At 44.4% G+C, this 19,942-nt stretch overlaps 1 protein-coding gene across 1 annotated transcript in view; it reads right to left on the reverse strand.

The window, feature by feature from the left end:
• wdr70 (WD repeat domain 70) overlaps positions 1–19,942 on the reverse strand; it is a 156,358-nt gene that overhangs the window by 49,785 nt on the left and 86,631 nt on the right. Inside the window, exons 12-13 of the mRNA XM_078560030.1 lie at positions 12,957–13,041; positions 2,106–2,244 (exon numbers count right to left, since the gene is read on the reverse strand). Coding sequence (XP_078416156.1) covers positions 2,106–2,244; positions 12,957–13,041 — 224 coding nt within the window. The remainder of the gene's footprint in view (positions 1–2,105; positions 2,245–12,956; positions 13,042–19,942) is intronic.

The following is a 19,942-nucleotide window of genomic DNA, read 5'->3' on the forward strand; positions in this document are numbered from 1 at the left end:
TCGAGCCTGCTCCACCATTTAATAAGGTCATGGCTTATCTGACAGTAACCTGAAATCTGCATACCACCTACCGCCAATAACCTATCACCCTCTTGCTTACTAAGAATCTATCCACCTCTGCCTTAAAAATATTCAAAGACTCTGCTTCCACCACCTTTTCAGGAAGAGAGTTTCAAAGATTCACGACCCTCTGAAAGAAAAAATTTTGCCTCATCTCTTTGTTAAATGGGTGACCCCTTATTTTTAAACAGTGACCCCTATTCTAGATTTTCCCACAAGAGGAAACATCCTCTCCACATCCACCCTGTCAAGACCCCTCAGGATCTTATCGGTTTCATTGCAAGAAGACTTGAGTGCAGGAGCAAGGATGTTTAACTGCAGCTGTACAGGGCCTTGGTTAGGCTACACCCGCAATATTGTGTACAGTTTTGGTCTCCTTACCTGAGAAGGGATATACTTGCCATAGAGGGAGTGCAGCGAAGGTTCACCAGACTGACTCCTGGGATGACAGATTATCATATGAGGAGCGATTGGGCCGACTAGGCCTGTAAACACTGGAGTTTGGAAGACTAAGAGGGGATCTCATTGAAACATATAAAATTCTGACAGGGCTGGGGGGCTAGAACAAGGTGTCACAATCTCAGGATATGGGGTAGGCCATCTCGGACTGGGATGAGGAGAAACTTCCTCACCCAGAGGGTGGTGAACCTGTGGAATTCTGTAATACAGAAGGCTGTGGAGGCCAAGTCACTGAATATGTTTAAGGGGGAAAGAGATAGATTTATAGATTCTAAAGGCATCAAGGGTTATGGGGAAAGAACGGGAGTATGGCTTTGAGATAGAAGATCAGCCATGATCAAACTGAATGGCGGAGCAGGCTCGAAGGGCCGAATGACCTACTCCTGCTTCTATTTTCTATGTTTCTATAATGTCCCTGCTCTTATATTCTATGCCTCGGCTAATAAACAAAATGATTAAATATGCCTTCTTAACCATATTAACAACCTGTCCTGCTACCTTCAGGCATCTGTAGGCATTCACTCCAAGGTCCCTTACTCCGTCTACTCCTCTCAGGATCCTCCCGTTTATTGTATAATCTTTTTCTTTGTTTGTCCTCCCCAAACCCATCACCTCCCACTTCTTTGGGTTGAATTCCATTTTCTGCCCACTTGACCAGTCCATTGATGTCTTCCTGCAGTCTAAAGTCATCCTCCTCACTGTTACTGTGCAGCCAATTTTGTGTCGTCTGCAAACTTTTTGATAATTCCCTTGACATTTACGTCCAAATTATTAATATATATCACAAAAAGCAGTGAACCACATACTGAGCCCGGTGGACCCCACTGAAAACAGCCTTCCAGTCACAAAAAACCCACCAAGAATTACTCTTTGAAACATGTAAGGGGACTTAACAGGGTGGATGCTGGGAGGATGTTTCTCCTTTTGGGAGAGATCAGTACAAGGGGCCTCAGCTTAAACAGTAAGGGGTCTACCATTTAAAATGATGAGAATTTTTTTTCTCTCAAACGGCCGTTAGTCTGTGGAATTCTCTTCAACAGAGAGCAGTGGAGGTCGGGTCACTGAATATTTTTAAGGCAGAGATAGATAGATTCTTGACTAACAAGAGAGTCAAAGGTTATTCGGTGCAGGCAGAATGTGGAGTTGAGGCCACAATCAGATCAGTCATGATCTTGTCAAATGGCAGAGCATGCTTGAGGGGCTGAATAGCCTACTCCTGCTCCTAATTCGTATGTTCATATGTCTACACTCTAATAAACTCCAATAAATTTCTCAAACACTATTTCCCTTTCATAAAACCATTTTGACTGCTTGATTGTATAATGGCATTCTAAATGTCCTGCTGGTACTTCCTTTAATAATAGGATCCAACATTTTCCCTGTGACAGGTGTGAGGCCAACTGTCCAATAGTTCCCTGCTTCTATCTCTCTCCTTCCCTGAATAGGTGTGTGACATTTGCCCCAATTGGGGTGGGGGACAAACTCATGCAGGGAATGAGGATGGTACACTGAGCGTAATGGAGTGCGTTGGGCTTCCTTTGGTGCATGTGAAATGTTAATGGTTGAAAATTAATGGATTGACTCACTGCGTCAGTGACTTCAATCTCATATAGCTTGTGGAATGTCTCTCTGTCAAAGAACAGTAGCTTCCCATTCTCTTGTCCCCTCTTGACGGAAGTTCCTGTTACCAGCAGTTTATCATCAGGGCTGAAGCAGCAATCTGTCCTGAGGGAGAGAACATAGGCATTGAGGAAAGCTCGTCAATCACCCATCCCATGATCCAAACAGAGAACAAACTTATTTATATCGAGCCTTTAATGTAATAAAAAATCCCAAGGTCTTTTGCAGGAGCATTATGAAGCAAATTTGATACTGAGCCACAAAAGGCAATATTAGGGCAGATGGCCAAAAGCTTAGTAAAGGACGTTGATTTTAAGGAGCATCTTAAAGGAGGAGAGAGAGACAGAGAGGTGCAGGGAGAGTTTTCCAGAGCTTAGGGCCTTAGCAGCTGAAGACATTGTTGGAATGATTAAAATCAAGGATGCTCAAGAGGCCAGAATTAAAGGAGTGCATCTCAAGAGTTGTATCACAGAATCTTCACAGTTCAGGAGGTGGCTATTTGGCCTATCGAGTCTGCACTAGTTCTCTGAAATAGCATTCTACCTAGTCCCACTCCCCTACCTTATCCCTGTAACCTTGCATATTCCTCTCTTTTCAGGTAGCAATCCAATTCCCTTTTGAATACCTCGATCAAACCGGCCTCCAACCACCCTTTCAGGGAGCTTGTTCCAGACTCCAACCACTTTCTGGGTGAAAAGATTTTTCCTCACATCACATTTACTCTTTTTGTCAATTATTTTGAATCTGTGCCCTCTAGTTCTTAATGTTCTCTTGAATGGGAACAGTTTCTCACTATTTATCCTGTCCATGCCCCTCAGGATCTTGAATACCTCTATCAAGTCTCCTCTCAGCTTTCTGTTCTCAAGGGAAAAGAGTCCCAACCTCTCCAATCTATCCTCATAGCTACAGTTCTTTGTCCCTGGGATAGTTCTTGTGAATCTTCTCTGTACTCTCTCCAATGCCTTCACATCCTTCCTCAAGTATGGCGCCCAGAAATGAATGCAGTACAGCAGAGGAGGCCTAACTAGCGTCTTACACAATTTCAACATGACCTCCTTACTCTTGTACTCAATGCCCCTATTAATAAAGCCAAAGACTATATGCTTTAACTGCTCTCAACATGCCCTGCCATCTTCAATGACTAATGTACATGTATACCGAGGTCCCTTTGTTCCTGTACCTCCTTTAGAGGCTCTCCCTTTATTGTGACTGTCTCACCATATTTTTCCTGCCAAAATTAATCACCTCACACTTCTCTGCATTGAACTTCATCTGCCACTTGTCTGCCCAAACCACCAACGTGTCTATGTCCTTTTGAAGTTCAAGACTATCCCCGTTCACAGTTGACAACATTTCCAATCTTCATATCATCTGCAAATTTTGAAATCATGCCCTGCACACCACAGTCAAGGTCATTAATATATATCAGGAAGAGCAAGGGCCCTGATACTGACCATGAGGAACTCCACTATAAACCTTCCGCCAATCTGAAAAACAACCATTTATCACTACTCTGTTTCCTGTCACTTAGCCAATTTCTTATCCAAGTGCCTACTTTCCCTTTTGTTCCATGACCTAGAATTTTACTCAAGTCTGTTGTGTGGCACTGTATCAAATGCTTTTTGAAAATCCATATATCCCCAACAACAGGGTTTCCCTGGTCAACCTTCTCTGTTACCTCAAAAAACTCCTGCAAGTTAGTTAAACATGATTTTCTCTTGATGAATCCATGGTAGCTTTCCTTAATCATCCTGCACTTGTCTAAGCGACTATTGATTTTATCCCGTACTATAACTTCCAGAAGTTTCCCTACCACTGAGGACAAACTAACTGGCCTGCAGTTGCCAGCTTTATCCTTGCACCCCTCTTTGAACAAGGATGTAACATTCGTAATTCTCCAGTCCTCTGGCACCTCCCCTGTGTCTAAGGAAGACTGGAAGATTATCACTAGTGCCTCTGCAATTGCCACTCTCACTTCCCTCTGTACCCTTGGATGCATCTCATCCAGTTCTGTACCTTATCTATTTTAAGTAAAGACAGCCTCTCTCACACCTCTTTCCTCTCAATTGTAACTTCTCCTGATGTAACAGTTACCTCCTCTCCCACCTTGGCCTGGGTAGCATCTTCCTCCTTTGTAAAGGCAGATGTAAAGTACCTGTCCAACAGCCCTTTTTTGTCCCCAATCAGCCCTACTCTTTCTTTTCCCACCCTTTTATTATTTTATTATTGAGAGGCAGGAGCAGATTACGAACATACAAAATAGAAGTAGGCCATTCGGCCCCTCGATCCTGCTCCACCATTCAATAAGATCATTGCTGACCTGTTTGTGTTTTGAATTCGACATTCCCGTATACCCCCGATAACATTTGATTTCCTTGCCTAACAAGAATCTATCTCCCTTTGCCTTAAAAATATTCAATGGCCCCGCCTCCACCAGCTTCAGAAATACTGTTCCAAGGTCGCACAACCCTCAGACAAAAAATTTCTCCTCATCCCTACCCTAAAAGGGCAACCCTTAATTTTAAAACAACACCCCCTAGTTCTGGACTCACCCACAACAGGAAACATCCTTTCCACGTCCACCTTGTCAATGCCATTCAGGATCTTTCTTACCTCAATCGAGTCAACCCTCACTCTTCTAAACTCCAGTGGAAACAAACCCAGTATGTCAAATTTTCCCCATAAGACAACCCGCTCATTCCAGGTATCAACCTGGTAAACCTGGCCATTTACATCCTTCCTTAAATAAGGAGACCAAACCCTAACACACTACTTGAGATGTGGCCTCACCAACGCCCTTTATAACTGAAGCATAACATCTTTACTTATATGTTCAATTCCTCTTGTAATAAAGGATAACGCTCCATTCGCCTTCTTGATTACTCGCTGTACCTGCATACTAACATTTTGTGACTCATGCACTGGAACACCCAGATCCCTCTGCACTTTGGAATTCTGCAGTCGTTCTCTATTTAATACGATGCTTTTTTCATTCTTCCTGCCCGAGTGAACAACTTCACATCTTGCTTTATCATTATACTCCATCTGCCAGATTTTTGACCACTCACTTAACCTATTTATCCATCTGCAACCTCCTTATGCTCCCTTGACAACATACTTTCCTACCTATCTTTGTGTCAACTGTAAATTTAGCTACCATGCCTTCACTCCTCTCATCTAAGTCATTGATATGAACTGCAAAAGGTTGAGGCCCAGCACAGACCTCTGTGGGACACCACTCGTCACACCCTACCAATCAGAAAAAGACCTGTTTATGCGAGGGGTGGGGGGGCAATGACATAGTGGTATTGTCGCTGAATTAGTAATCCAGAGGCCAGGATAATGCTCTGGGGATCCAGGTTCGAATCCCACCACGGCAGATGGTGGAATTTGAATTCAATAAAAATCTGGAATTAAAAGTCTAATGATGACCATGAAACCATTGTCGATTATTGTAAAAACCCATCTGGTTCACTAATGTCCTTTAGGGAAGGAAATCTGTCATCCTTACCTGGTCTGGCCAACATGTGATTCCAGACCCTCAGCAATGTGGTTGACTCGTAAATAACCTCTGAACAAGGGTAAATAGGAATGGGCAATAAATGCTGACCTAGCCAGCGACGCCCACGTCCCATGAATGAAGTGAAAAAAACCTGTTTCCTGCCAGCCAATCTTCTATCCAGGCTAATATGTTAACCCCTACACCATGAGCCTTTCCACAATAACCATTACATCTACAGGCTCCCCTTTATACACAGCACATGTTACTCCTTCAAAGAACGCTAATAAATTGGTTAAACATGGTTTCCCTTTCACAAAACCATACTGACTCTTCCCGATTACTTGGGTGCCCAGCTATAACCTCCTTAATGATCGATTCAAACACATTCCCCAAGACAGTCGCCAAGCAAACTGGCTTATAGTTTCCGGTTTTCTGCCTCCCTCCCTTCTTGAATAGAGAGGTTATATTTGCTACTTTCCAATCTGATAGAACCTTTCCAGAATCTAGAGAACTTTGGAAAATTAACACCAGCACATCTACTACCTCATTAGCGCCTCTTTTAAGACCCTAGGATGAAGTCTATCAGGACCCAGAGACTTGTCAGCCCGCAGCGCCATCAATATGCTCAGTAATGCTTTCCTAGAGATTGCAATTTCACCAAGTTCCTCTATCCCTTCCACCTCCTGATTTACAGCTAATACTGGAATGCTTTTTGTATCCTCTATAGTGAAGGCAGAAGCAAAATATTTGTTCATTTCATCCACCTTTTCCTTATTATCTACTATTAATTCCCCATTCTCTGTCTCCAGAGGACCAACACTCCATTCACTTACTATTTTCCTTTTCATATACCTAAATCTTGCTATCCGTTTTCACATTTCTAGCCTGCTTCCTCTCATACTCTAATTTCTTTGTCTTCGTTCTGATGAAGGGTCATACGGACTTGAAACGTCAACTGTATCCCTCTCCGCAGATGCTGTCAGACCTGCTGAGTTTTTCCAGGTATTTTTGTTTTTGCTCTAATTTCTTTCTCCTGATTAACCTTTTAGTCATTCTCTGTTGTTCTTTATATTCTGACCAATTATCTGACCTGCTATTCATCTTTGCGGAGTTGTATGCTTTTTCCTTAGGTTTGATGCTTTCGTTAACTTCTTTCGTTAACTACGGATGGTGGGTCCTCCACTTAGAAGGTTTCTTTATACTAGGAATATGCTTACTCTGAATATTCTGGAATATCCCCTTAAATGTCTGCCACTGCTTCTCTATTGATCTATCCCCTAGCCTAGTATCCCAGTTCACTTCAGCTAGCTCAGCTTTCATGCCCACACAGTTGCCCTTATTTAAGTTTAAAATACTAGTCTTAGACCTACTCTTCTCCCTTCTGGATGTAAAATTCAATCATATTGTGGTGGCTGCTACCGAGGCTGCCTTCACTCTGAAGTCATTTATTAATCCTGTCACATTACACAATACCAAGTCTAATATAACCTGCCCTCTGGTTGGTTCCAGAACGTGCTGCTCTAAAAAATCTCTCAAAAGCATTCTATGAACTCCTCATCCAGGCTACTACTGCCAGCCTGGTTTTTCCAGTTTATATGTAGATTAAACTCACCCATGATTATTGTTGTCCCTTTATCGCAAGCACCCAATATTTCTTCTTGTATGCCTTGTCTTACATTGTGGTCACTGTTACGGGGCTATGGACCACTCCCACTAGTGGCTTCTTTCCCCTACTATTCCTCATCTTCACCCAAACAGATTCTACATACTGACCTGATCCAAGGTCATCTCTAACTATTGCACCAATGCCGTCCTTGATCAACAGTGCTTCCCCTCCACCTTTACCTAGCTTCCTATTCTTCTTGAATATCATATACTTCCCAATATTCAGGACCCAATCCTTGCCGTCCTGCAGCCACATCTCCTTAATGGCTATCGGATCATATTTATTTACTTCAATGTGCACTATCAATTCAATTACTTTGTTATGAATGTTACGTGCATTCAGATACAGAGCCTTTAGTTTTGTCTTTTTGTTATCTTTGTAACATCTAGTCTTGACTATTGGTGTGTACTTAAGTTTTATCTCTCTGTCCCTTTCTGCTGTCCTATGACCCTCATTTCCCATATTGCTATTATGGTCTCCTGCTTTGAATCTACCCCTTGATTTGCCACATCTTTCCAAGCTTGATCCCTCACCCCCCCCTCCTTATTTAGTTTAAAGCCCTCTCAGCTTCCCTAATTATGTGATTCGTTAAACACACGTCCCAGCACGGTTCAGGTGTAGACTGTCCCAATGGTACTACTTTCCCAAGGAGTGGAGTCAGTGCCCCGTGAATCAGGTCCCACTTCTCCCGCACCAAGCTTTGAGCCATGCATTCAACTCTCTAATCCTATTTGTTCCGTGCAAATTTGCACGTGGGTCAGGTACTAATCCAGAGATTATGACCTTTCAGGTTCTGCTTCCTAATTTGGTACTTAGCTTCTCATACTAACTATGCAGAACCTCCTTCCTTGTCCTGCCTATGTCGTTAGTACCTACAAGGACCAGACGAACTGGATCCTCCGCCTCCCACCGGAAGTTCCTCTCCAGCCCTGAGCAGATGGCCCGAACCCTGGCACCGGGCAGCCAACACAGCCATCAGGACTCTTCAGAACAGAATCACAGAATATCACAGTGCAGAAGAGGCCCTTCGGCCCATCAAGTCTGCACCGACACGTGAGAAACACCTGACCTACCTACCTAATCCCATTTACCAGCACTTGGCCCATAGCCTTGAATGATATGACGTGCCAAGTGCTCATCCAGGTACTTTTTAAAGGTTGTGAGGCAAACTGCCTCCACCAACTTCCCAGGCAGTGCATTCCAGACCGCCACCACCCTCTGGGTAAAAATGTTTTTCCTCACATCCCCCCATAACCTCCTGCCCCTCACCTTGAACTTATGCCCCCTTGTGACTGACCCTTCAAATCAGGGGAAGAGCTGCTCCCTATCCACCCTGTCCATGCCCCTCATAATCTTGTACACCTCCATCAGGTCGCTTCTCAGTCTTCTCTGCTCCAACAAAAACAACACAAGTCTATCCAACCTCTCTTCATAACTTAAATGTTCCATCCCAGGCAACATCCTGGTGAATCTCCTCTGCACCTCCTCCAGTGCAATCACATCCTTCCTATAATGTGGCGACCAGAACTGCACACAGTACTCAAGCTGTAGCCTCAACAAGGTTCTATACAACTCCAACATGAGCTCCCTACTTTTGTAATCTATGCCTCGATTGATAAAGGCAAGTGTTCCATTTGCCTTTTTCACCACCCCACTAACATGCCCCTCCACCTTCAGAGATCTATGGACGCACACGCCAAGGTCCCTTTGTTCCTCAGAACTTCTTAGTGTCATGCCGTTCATTGAATATTTCCTTGTCAAATTACTCCTTCCAAAGTGTATCGCCTCACACTTTTCAGGGTTAAATTCCATCTGCCACTTATCTGCCCATTTGACCATCCCGTCTATTTCTTCCTGTAGCCCAAGACACTCAACAGTGAGTTAACCACCCAGCTAATCTTTGTGTCATCCGCAAATTTACTAATCCTACCCCCCATATAGGCATCTTTGTCATTTATATAAATGACGAATAATAGGGGACCCAGCACACATCCCTGTGGTACGCCACTGGTCACGGGCTTCCAGTCACGAAAGCATCCTTCCGTCATCACCCTCTGTCTCCTACAACTAAGCCAATTTTGAATCCACCTTATCAAATTACCCTGTATCCCATGTGCATTTGCCTTCTTTATAAGTCTCCCATGTGGGACCTTGTCAAAGGCTTTGCTGAAATCCAGATAAACTACATCAACTACACTACCCTCATCTATACACCTGGTCACCTCCTCAAGAAATTCAATCAAATTTGTTAGGCATGACCTCCCTCTGACAAAGCCATGCTGACTATCCCTGATTAAACCTTGCCTCTCCAAGTGGAGATAGATTCTCTCCTTCAGAATTTTCTCCAATAGTTTCCCTACCATTGATGTGAGACTCACTGGCCTGTAGTTCCCTGGCTTATCTCTGCAACCCCTCTTAAATAGCGGAACCACATTAGCTGTTCTCCAGTCCTCTGGCACCTCCCCCGTGGCCAGAGAGGAATTAAAAATTCTGTCTATTTCTTTGTCCATAACAAACTTAAACTGTACCATGTTGTGGTCGCTATCACTAAAATGCTCCCCCACCACCACCTCAGACACCTGTCCGGTATCATTCCCCAGAATTAGGTCCAACACTGCGCCGTCCCTTGTTGGACCCTCTACATATTGACCTAAAAAGTTTCCTATACACATTTCAAGAAATCCACTCCATTCAAGCCCTTAACACTATGTCTATCCCAATTAATGTTGGGAAAGTTGAAATCACATAATATAATTACTCTATTGTTCTTGTCTTCACCTCCACAAATTGTGCACATGTTTGCTCCTCAATTTCCTACTGACTATCTGGGGGTCAATGATAAACACTTAACAATGTGGTTGCCCCTTTTTTGTTCCTAAGCTCTACCCACAAAGCTTCATTCGATGCCCCCTCCAAGATATCATCTCTCCTTGCTGCAGGAACTGACTCCTTAACTAATAATGCAATGCCTCCTCCTCTCTTACCCCCTCCCCTGTCTCACCTGAAGATTCCATATCCCGGAATGTTGAGCTGCCAATCCTGCCCCTCTCTCAGCCATGTCTCTGTGACAGCAATGACATCATAATTCCATGTGTTAATCTGTGCCCTCAACTCATCTGCCTTATTCGTCAGACTCCTTGCATTAAAATAAATACCATCCAGCCTTGCCAAACTCCCTTGTGCCTTAACTGGCCTATACTTTCTATGCCTTTCAGGCTCACTTGCTCTCTCTTCCAATTTTGGCGGCTGAACCTCCTCTCAGGATCCTACCCCCTGCCAAGTTAGTTTAAAACTTCCCCAACAGCATTAGCAATCCTCCCCTCAAGGATGTTGGTCCCATTCCGGTTCAGGTGCAACCCGTCTGCCTTGTACAAGTCCCACCGCCCCCAGAAATGGTCCCAATAACATTATATACATTAATAGCTTCATGACAGGGCCTATAGACCACTCCCATCAGTATCTTCTTCCCCTTGTTATTTCTTACCTCTACCCTTATGAATTCCACATCTTCCGATCCAAGGCTCTTTCTTGCTATCGTACTTATTCCATCTCGTACTAACAAAGCTACCCCACCACCCTTTCCTTCCTGCCGGTCCTTTCGAAAAGTCACATACGGCAGATGGTGGAATTTGAATTCAATAAAAATCTGGAATTAAAAGTCTAATGATGACCATAAAACCATTGTTGATTGTCATAAAAACCCATCCGGCTCACTAATGTCCTTTAGGGAAGGAAATCTGCTGTCCTTGCCTGGTCTGGCCTACATGCGACCCCAGACCCACAGCAATGTGATTGACTCTTAAATGTCCCCTGAGCAAGGGCAATTAGGAATGGGCAATAAATGCTGGCCTAGCCAGTGACGCCCACATCCCATGAATGAATATTAAGAAAAAAATACCCCTGAATATTTCATTCCCAGCTTTGATCTCCTTGTAACCATGTCTCCGTGCTGGCTATAAAATCATACCCATTAACATCTATTTGCACAGTTAATTAATTTATTTTGTTCCGAATACCACGCGCATTTAAGTAAAGGCCCATTAATTTTGCCTTTTTTCCATTTTTTCCTCCTTTGACCTTATTTGCTGCTCGTTTTTTATGTTTGTACACTCTATCCCTTCCTGTCACACTCTGGGTATCATTACCTAAATAGTTGCCCTGCAAGGCTGCCATATCTTTTTGCTTTGTAAGCCTATGTATCCCCTTTCTAGAACCCTGCCCCCCTCTATTTAGTTTAAAGCCCTCTCGACAGTCCTAGTTATTCGGTTTGCCAGGACACTGGTCCCAGCACAGTTCAAGTGAAGCCCGTCCCACCGGAACAGCTCCCTCCTACCCCAGTACTGGTGCCAGTGCCCCATGAACTGAAACCCATTCCTCCCACACCAACCTTTGAGCCACACATTTAACTCCTTGACTTTATGTACCGCATGCCAGTTTGCCCGTGGCTCAGGTAGCAATCCCGAGATTATTACCTTGGAGGTTCTGCTTTTTAATTTAGCTCCTAACTGTTCAAATTCTTTCAGCAGAACCTCCTTTCTAGTCCTATCAATGTCGTTAGTACCAACATGGACGACAACAACGGATCCCTCCCCTCCCACACCAAATTCCTCTCCAGCCCCGAGGAGATGTCCTTAACCCAGGCACCAGGCAGGCAACACAGCCTTCAGGAGTCACTCTCACGGCTGCCGAGAGCAGTATCTAACCCCCGTAGTTATACTGTTCCCTACCAGTAATAGGTTCCTATTTCCTCCCCCAGCTTGAATGGCTCCCTGTACCACGGTGCTATGGTCAGTTCGCTCATCCTCCCCGCAATCCCCGCTCTCGTCCACACAGCTTGCAAGAAGCTTGTAACTGTTGGACAGTTGCAAGGGCCGAGGCCTCTCAAACGCTACTCCCTGGGTCCCCACATCTGCTTCACCTGCAGTCACACCCTCCTGCCCCTGATCACAGACCAAATTTGAATTACCTAATCCCATCGAGTCCATGCTGGCTCTCTGGAGCAATCCAGTCAGTCCCATTCCCCATTCTCTCTCTGTAGCCCTGCAAGCTTAATTCCCTCAACTCAAATCATTTATTGCCTCCACTTCCAACACCATCCTGACCAGTAAATTCCAGGTCATTAATATTTGCTGCGTAAAAGAGCTCTTCCTCATCAGAAGGTTCATTGACCTGGAATGTCAACTCTGTTTCTCTCCACGAATCCTGCCTAATCTGCTCAGTATTACAAACATTTTCTGGTTTTGTTTCTACTACATAACGTTGCAGCTAAAATCCCTAATCCCTTGAACCATTTTAGTAAATCTCTTCTGTACTCTCTCAAGGACCTTCACATCATTCCGAAAGTGTGGTGGCTAGAATTGGAAGCGATACTCTAGTTGTGGCCTAACCAGAGCTTTCCATTAGTTCAGCATAATTCCCCTGTTTTTGTGCTCCAATAACAAGGGCACTGAGGGAGGTTTTCCTTCAGCTTTTTATATTAACATGTTAGTTTTACATTTCCTTTTATATTACAACCGTGGCTAACATGCCACAAGTACTTCATTGGCTGTAAAACATTTTTCGGACATCTGGTGGTCATAAAAGGCATTGCCTAAGTAAATACAAGATTTTTTTAAAGTTTCAATTGCAGTTCTAATTGCAGAAACTCACATTGGGAAGATGTTGGGGAGGCCAGATGCCACATTCAAAGGGTTCCGAAAATTCCTCATATCCCAGGTTTTAATGGTGTCATCTCCTAGAAAACATATGAGCAACATTTTAATCTTTAAATCCGGTTCCACCAGGGCCACTCGGCTTGTGGCCTCATTCCAGCCTTGATCCAAACATGAATAAAAGAGTTGAACTCCAGAGGTGAGGTGAGAATGACTGCTCTTGTCATCAAGGCAGTGTTTGACCAATTATGACATCAAGGAGCCCTAGCAAAACTGAATTCACAGAATCACAGAATTTTTACAGCACAGCAGGAGGCCATTTGATCCATCGTGTTTGCACTGACTCTCCAAATGAGCAAGTTACTTAGTCCCATTCTCCCGCCTTCTCCCCATAACCTCCACATTGTTCCTTTTCAAATAAGTCTAATTCCCTCTTGGATGCCTCGATTGAAGCTGCCTCCACCACACTCTCAGGTAGTACATTCCAGACCTTAACCACTCACTACGTGAAAAAGTTTTCTCACATTGCTTTTGCTCCTTTAGCCAATTATTTAAATCTGTGCCTCCTTGTTGTCGATTCTTTCACGTGTGGGAACAGTTTCCCTCTATCTAATCTGTCCAGGCCCCTCATGATTTTGAATACCTCTGAGCAGAGCGGGACTTAAATTTAAGGAAATAGTTATTTAATTAAAAACAAAAAGTACGGCAAGAGAGCTTAGTCCCGTGTGTTGTACGGCCTGCAGCACGTGGGAATTCTTAAACACTTCCTGCAGTCTGGATGACAACATGTGCAGGAAGTGCCACCGGCTTGACCAGCTTGAGCAACAGGTTTCGGAGTTTGAGCGTCAGCTGGAGACACAGCGGGGCATCCGCGAGGCTGGGGGTTACGTGCATAGCTCTTTTTCGATGTGGTCACTCCACAGCTTAAGGGAGTACAGTCAGAGAGGGAATGGGGGACCCCTAGTCAGAAGAAGGGAGGCAGGCAGGTAGTCAGGAAAGCCCCAGAGTGCATCTTATTCAAGAACCATTTTTCTGTGTTGTAAAACGGTGAGGGTGAAGGTTCCTCTGGAGAGTGCAGCCAGAGCCAAATTCACAGCATTGTGAGTGGCTCAGCTGCACAAGGGGGGAGGAGTAAGGGTGCAAGAACAATAGTGGAAGGAGACTCAATAGTGAGGGGTGCAAACAGGCACTTCTGTGGCCGTAGACGTGACTCCAGGATGGGTCCAGGGTTGCCTCCCTGGTGCCAGGGTCAAGGATGTCAGAGAACAGCTGCAGAGCATTCTGAAGGGGGAGGGCGAACAGTCAGAGGTCGTGGTTCACATTGGTTACCAACGACATAGGTAGGAAGAGGGATGAGGTCCTGCAAACAAGAATTTAGGGAGCTAGGTAGCAGATTAAAAAGCAGGACCTCAAAGGTTGTAATCTCTGAGTTGCTCCCTGTGCCATGTGCTGGAAAGTATAGGAATAGCAGGATAGAGAGGATGAATGCGTGGCTGAAAAGATGGTGCAGGAGGGAGGGCTTCAGTTTCCTGGATCACTGGGTCTGTTTCTGGCGAAGGTGGGGTCTTTACAAGTCGGACGGGTTGCAACTGAACCGGAGCAGGACCAACATCCTTGCAGAGAGGTTTGTTAGTGCTGTTGGGGGGTGGGGTTTAAACAAATTTGGGAGGGGGATGGGATACAGAGTGGAGGTACGGTAGGGGGTGATGCACAGCCAAATGTAGAAGAGAAACTAAGTCAGTCTGGAAGGCAGAGCAAATATAGGCCTGTTAAGGCACAAAGGAATAATACAAGGCTGGACTGCATCTATTTTAACGCAATGAGTCTTACAAATAAGGTAGATAAATTGAGGGCATTGATTAACACATGTGAATGTGATATTGTTGCTATCACAGAGACATGGTTGGGGGAAGGGCAGGACTGGCAGCTCAATATTCTAGGGTATAAAATCTTCAGGCGTGATGGGGGTGGGTGTAAAAAAGGAGGTGGCATTACATTGTTGATCAAGGAGTCAATTACAGCAGTAAAGTGGGATGGCATCTTAGAAGGTTCTTCAAATGAGGCCATATAGGTAGAACTTAAAAAAAAGGGGGGCAATCACTTTGCTGGGAGTGTACCAAAGGCCTCCAAACAGTCAAAGGTAAAGGAGCAGATATATAGGCAAATCTCAGAGAAGTGTAAAAATAATAGCGTAATAAAAGTAGGGATTTCAGCTTCCCCAGTATTAACTGGGAGAGTCTTAGTGTGAAAGGCTTAAAGGGGACGGAATTCTTAAAGTGCACCCAGGAGAGCTTTTTGAGCCAACACATCCTACAAGAGAAGGGGCGGTACTGGACCTAATCTTAGGGAATGAAGCCTGGCAAGTGGTAGAAGTGTCAGTAGGGGAGCATTTTGGGGATAGTGACCATAACTCTAAGATTTAAGGTAGTTATGGAAAAGGACAAAGATGGACCGGAAATAAAGGTCCTGAATTGGGGGAAGGCCGATTTTAATATGATAAGACAGGATCTGGCAAAAGTGGACTGGGAACAGCTACTTGTAGGAAAGTCTACATCAGACCAGTGGGAGTCATTCAAAAAGGAAATAGTGAGAGTTCAGGGCCAACATGTTCCCATAAAGGTGAAGGGTAGGACCAACAAGTCCAGGGAACTCTGGGTGTCAAAAGATATAGTGGATTGGATAAGGAAAAAAAAAGGAAGTTATGGCAGATACAGAGGGCTGAAAACAGCAAAAGGCCTAGAGGAGTATAGAAAGTGTCAAGGGAAACTTAAAAAAGTAATTAGGAGAGCGAAGAGGAGTCATGAAATAACACTGGCGGGCAAGATAAAGGAAAATCCCCAAGCATTTTATAAATATATTAAGGACAAGAGGATAACCAGGGAAAGAGAAGGGCCCATTAGGGACCCAAGTGGCAATCTGCACGTGGAGCTGGAGGACATAGGTGAGGTTTTGAATGATTACTTTTCATCTGTGTTCGCTATGGAGGAAGACGATTTAGGTGCAGAAACCAAGAAGGGGGGCTGTGATATACCTGAACAAATTAGCATTGAAAGGGAGGAGGTATTAGTGGTTTTAGCAGGCTTAAAAGTGGATAAATCCCAGGCCCAGATGTGATGTATCCTAGACTGCTATGTGAGACAAGGGAGGAGATTGCAGGAGCTTTGACACTAATTTTCAAATTCTTTCTGGCCACAGGAGAGGTGCCAGAGGACTGGAGGACAGCAAATGTGGTACCATTATTCAAGAAGGGTAGTAGGGATAAATCAGGTAATTACAGGCCAGTGAGTCTAACATCAGTGATAGGGAAACTATTGGAAAAAAATTCTGAGGGGCAGGGTTAATCTCCATTTGGAGAGGCAGGGATTAATCAGGAATAGTCAGCGTGGCTTTATTAGGGGGAGGTCGTGTCTAACAAATCTGATTGAATTTTGAGAGGAGGTGACTAGCGGTGGAGATGAAATAGTGCAGTTGATGTAGTCTACATGGACTTCAGTAAGGCTTTTGAGAAGGTCCCAATTGGGAGAATGGTCAAGAAGGTAAGAGCCCATGAGATGCAGGGCAATTTGGCAAATGAGATCTAGAATTGGTTTAATGGCAGGATGCAGAGGGTGATGGCCTAAAGTTGTTTTTGTGATCGAAAGTCTGTGACGAGTGGTGTACCACAAGGATCGGGGAGAAGGTGGGAGAATGTGGTTGAGAAACTTATCAGCCATGACTGAATGGCGGAGCAAACTCGATGGGCCGATTGGTCTAATTTCTGCTCCTATGTCTTATGGTCTTATGGTGTTGGGACCCTTGCTGTTTGTAGCGTACATTAATGATTTAGATGTGAATACAGAAGGCATAATCGGCAAGTTCACAGATTACATGAAAATTGGTGGTGTCGTAAATAGTGAGGATGGAAGACTTAGATTACAGAACGATATAAATGGGCTGGTAAAATGGGCAGAGCAGTGGCAAATGGAATTTAATCCTGAGAAGTGTGAGGTGATGCATTTTTGGAGGGCTAACACGGCAAGGGAATATGCAATGAATGGTAGGACCCTAGGAAGTACAGAGCATCAGAGGGACTTTGGTGTACATGTCCATAGATCCCTGAAGGCAGCAGCACAGGTAAATAAGGTGGTTAAGAAGGCAGATGGGATACTTGCCTTTATTAGCCGAGGCATAGAATATAAGAGCAGGGAGATTATGTTGGAGCTGCATAAAACGCTAATTAGGCCACAGCTGGAGTACTGTGTGCAGTTCTAGTCGCCACACTATAAGGATGTGATTGCACTGGAGGGGGTTCAGAGGAGATTCACCAGGATGTTGCCTGGGCTGAAGCATTTCAGCTATGAAGAGAGACTGGATAGGCTAGAGTTGTTTTCCTTACAGCAGAGAAAGCTGAGGGGGGATCTGATAGAGGTATACAAAATTATGATGGGCATAGATAGGGTAGATGGGAAGAAACTCTTCCCATTAGCGGAGGTGTCAATAACCAGGGAGCAGAGATTTAAGCTAAGGGGCAAGAGGTTAAGAGGATTTGAGGAAAATATTTTTCACTCAGAGGGGTGGTTGGAAAATGGAACACACTGCCAGAGCGTGTGGTAGAGGCAGGAACCCTCACAAGATTTAAGAAGTAATTAGATGAGCACTTGAAATGCCATGGCATACAGGGCTACAGACCAAGTGCTGGATAATGGGATTAAAATAGAAAGATGCTTGATGACCAGCACGGACATGATGAACCAAAGGGCATGTTTCTATGCTGTATAACTCTATGGCTCTATCAAATCCCCTCTCAGCCTTCTTTTCTCCAAGGAAAGCAGTCCCAACTTCTCCAATCTGTCTTCATAACTGAAATTCCTCATCCCAGGAACCATTCTCGTGAATCTTTTCTGCACTCTCTCTAATGATTTCATATCTTTCCTAGAGTGTGGCGTCCAGAACTGGGTGCAATACTCTAGCTGAGCCTGAACCAGTGTCTTGTACAACTTCAACATAACCTCTGTGCTCTTGTACTCTTTTCCCCTATTCATAAAGCCTAGGATAATGTATGCTTTATTAACCACTCTCTCAACCTGTCCTGCCACCTTCAATGACTTATGCACATATACACCCACGTCCCTCTGCTCCTGCACCCCCCCTTTAGTATTGCATCCTTTATTTTATATTGGCTCTCCATGTTCTTCTGACCAAAATGAACCTCTTCACATTTCTCCGCGTTGAACTCCATCTGCCACAAGTCCACCCATTTCAACCTATGTCCTTTTGAAGTTTTACACTATCCTCTTCACAGTCCACAATGCTTCCAACTTTTATATGATTTGCAAATTTCGAAACTGTGTCCCTTTTTTTATTCATTCACAGGATGTGGGCTTTGCTGGCTGGGCCAGCATTTATTGCCCATCCGTAGTTGCCCTTGAGAAGTTGGTGGTGAGCTGCCTTCTTGAACTGCTGCAGTCCATGTCATGTAGGTATACCCACAGTGCTGTACACTTAGGTCATTAATAAATACCAGGAAAAAGAAGGATCTATCACTGACCTCTGGGAACTCCACCTCAAACCTTCCTCCAGCCTGAAAAACATCCAATAACCACTACTCTTTGTTTCCTGTCACTTAATCAATTCCATATCCATGTTGCTACTTTCCCTTTTATTCCATGAGAGAAAACTTTGGTCAGAAGTCTGTTGTGTGGCATATCAATGTGTTTTGGAAGTCCTGGTACACCACATCAACAGCATTGCCCTTATCAATCCTCTGTGTTACCTATTCAAAAACTCCAGATCATCAGTTAAACATGATTTTCCCTTAAGAAATCCATGCTGGCTTTCCTTAATTAACCTGCATTTCTCCATGTGACGATTACTTTTGTCCCGAATTATTGTTTCTAGAACTGTCCCCACCACCGAAGTTAAACTGACTGGCCTGTGGTTGCTGGGCTTATCTTTACACCCATTTTTAAACAAGGGAATAACATTTGCAATTCTTCAGTCCTCTGGCACCACCTGAGTCTAAAGTAGACAAAAATTATGGCCAGTGCCTCTACAAATTCCAGTCTCATTTCCCTCAGTATCCTTAGATGCATTTCAGCCGTCCTGGTGCCTTATGCACTTTAAGTATGGATAGCCTATCAAATACCACCTTCTTATCAATTTTAAACCTTCCTAGCTTCTGAATTTCCTCCTCTTTCACCATAGCCTGGGCAGCATCTTCTTCGTCAGTAAAGACAGATGCAAAGCATTCAATTATTGCCTTAGCAATGCCCTCCATCTCCATGCATCAATGCCCTTTTTGATCCCTAATCGGCCCTACTCCTCTTTTTCCCACCCATTTCCTATTTGTATGCCTATAAAAGTCAGATTTTTTATTCATTCATGAGATGTGGGCTTCCCTGGCTGGGCCAGCATTTATTGCCCATCCGCAGTTGCCCTTGAGGAGGTGGTGGTGAGCTGCCTTCTTGAACCGCTGCAGTCCTTGTGGTGTAGGTACACCCACAGTGCTGTTAGGGAGGGAGTTCCAGGATTTTGATCCAGCAACAGTGAAGGAATGGCGACAAATTTCCAAGTCAGGTTGGTGAGTGACTTGGAGGGGAACTTCCAGGTGGTGGTGTTCCCATCTATCTGCTGCCCTTGTCCTTCTAGATGGTCGAGGTCGTGGATTTGGAAGGTGCTGTTGAACGAGCACTGGTGAATTCCTGCAGTGCATTTTGTATTGGACACACTGCTGCTACTGTGCCTCGGTGGTGGAAGGAGTGAATGTTTGTGGATGTGGTGCCAATCAAGCGGGCTGTTTTGTCTTGGATGGTGTCAAGCTTCTTGAGTGTTATGGGAGCTGCACTCATCCAGTCAAGTAGGGGGTATTCCACCACACTCCTGACTGGTGCCTTGTGGATTGTGGACAGGCTTTGGGGAGTTGGGGGTGAGTTACTCGTCACATGATTCCTAGTCTCTGACCTGCTCTTGTAGCCAGAGTATTTATATTTTTTTAAAATTCTTTCA

This window comes from Cetorhinus maximus, chromosome 2 (genome assembly GCF_964194155.1).
Source record: "Cetorhinus maximus chromosome 2, sCetMax3.hap1.1, whole genome shotgun sequence".
NCBI lineage: Eukaryota > Metazoa > Chordata > Chondrichthyes > Lamniformes > Cetorhinidae > Cetorhinus > Cetorhinus maximus.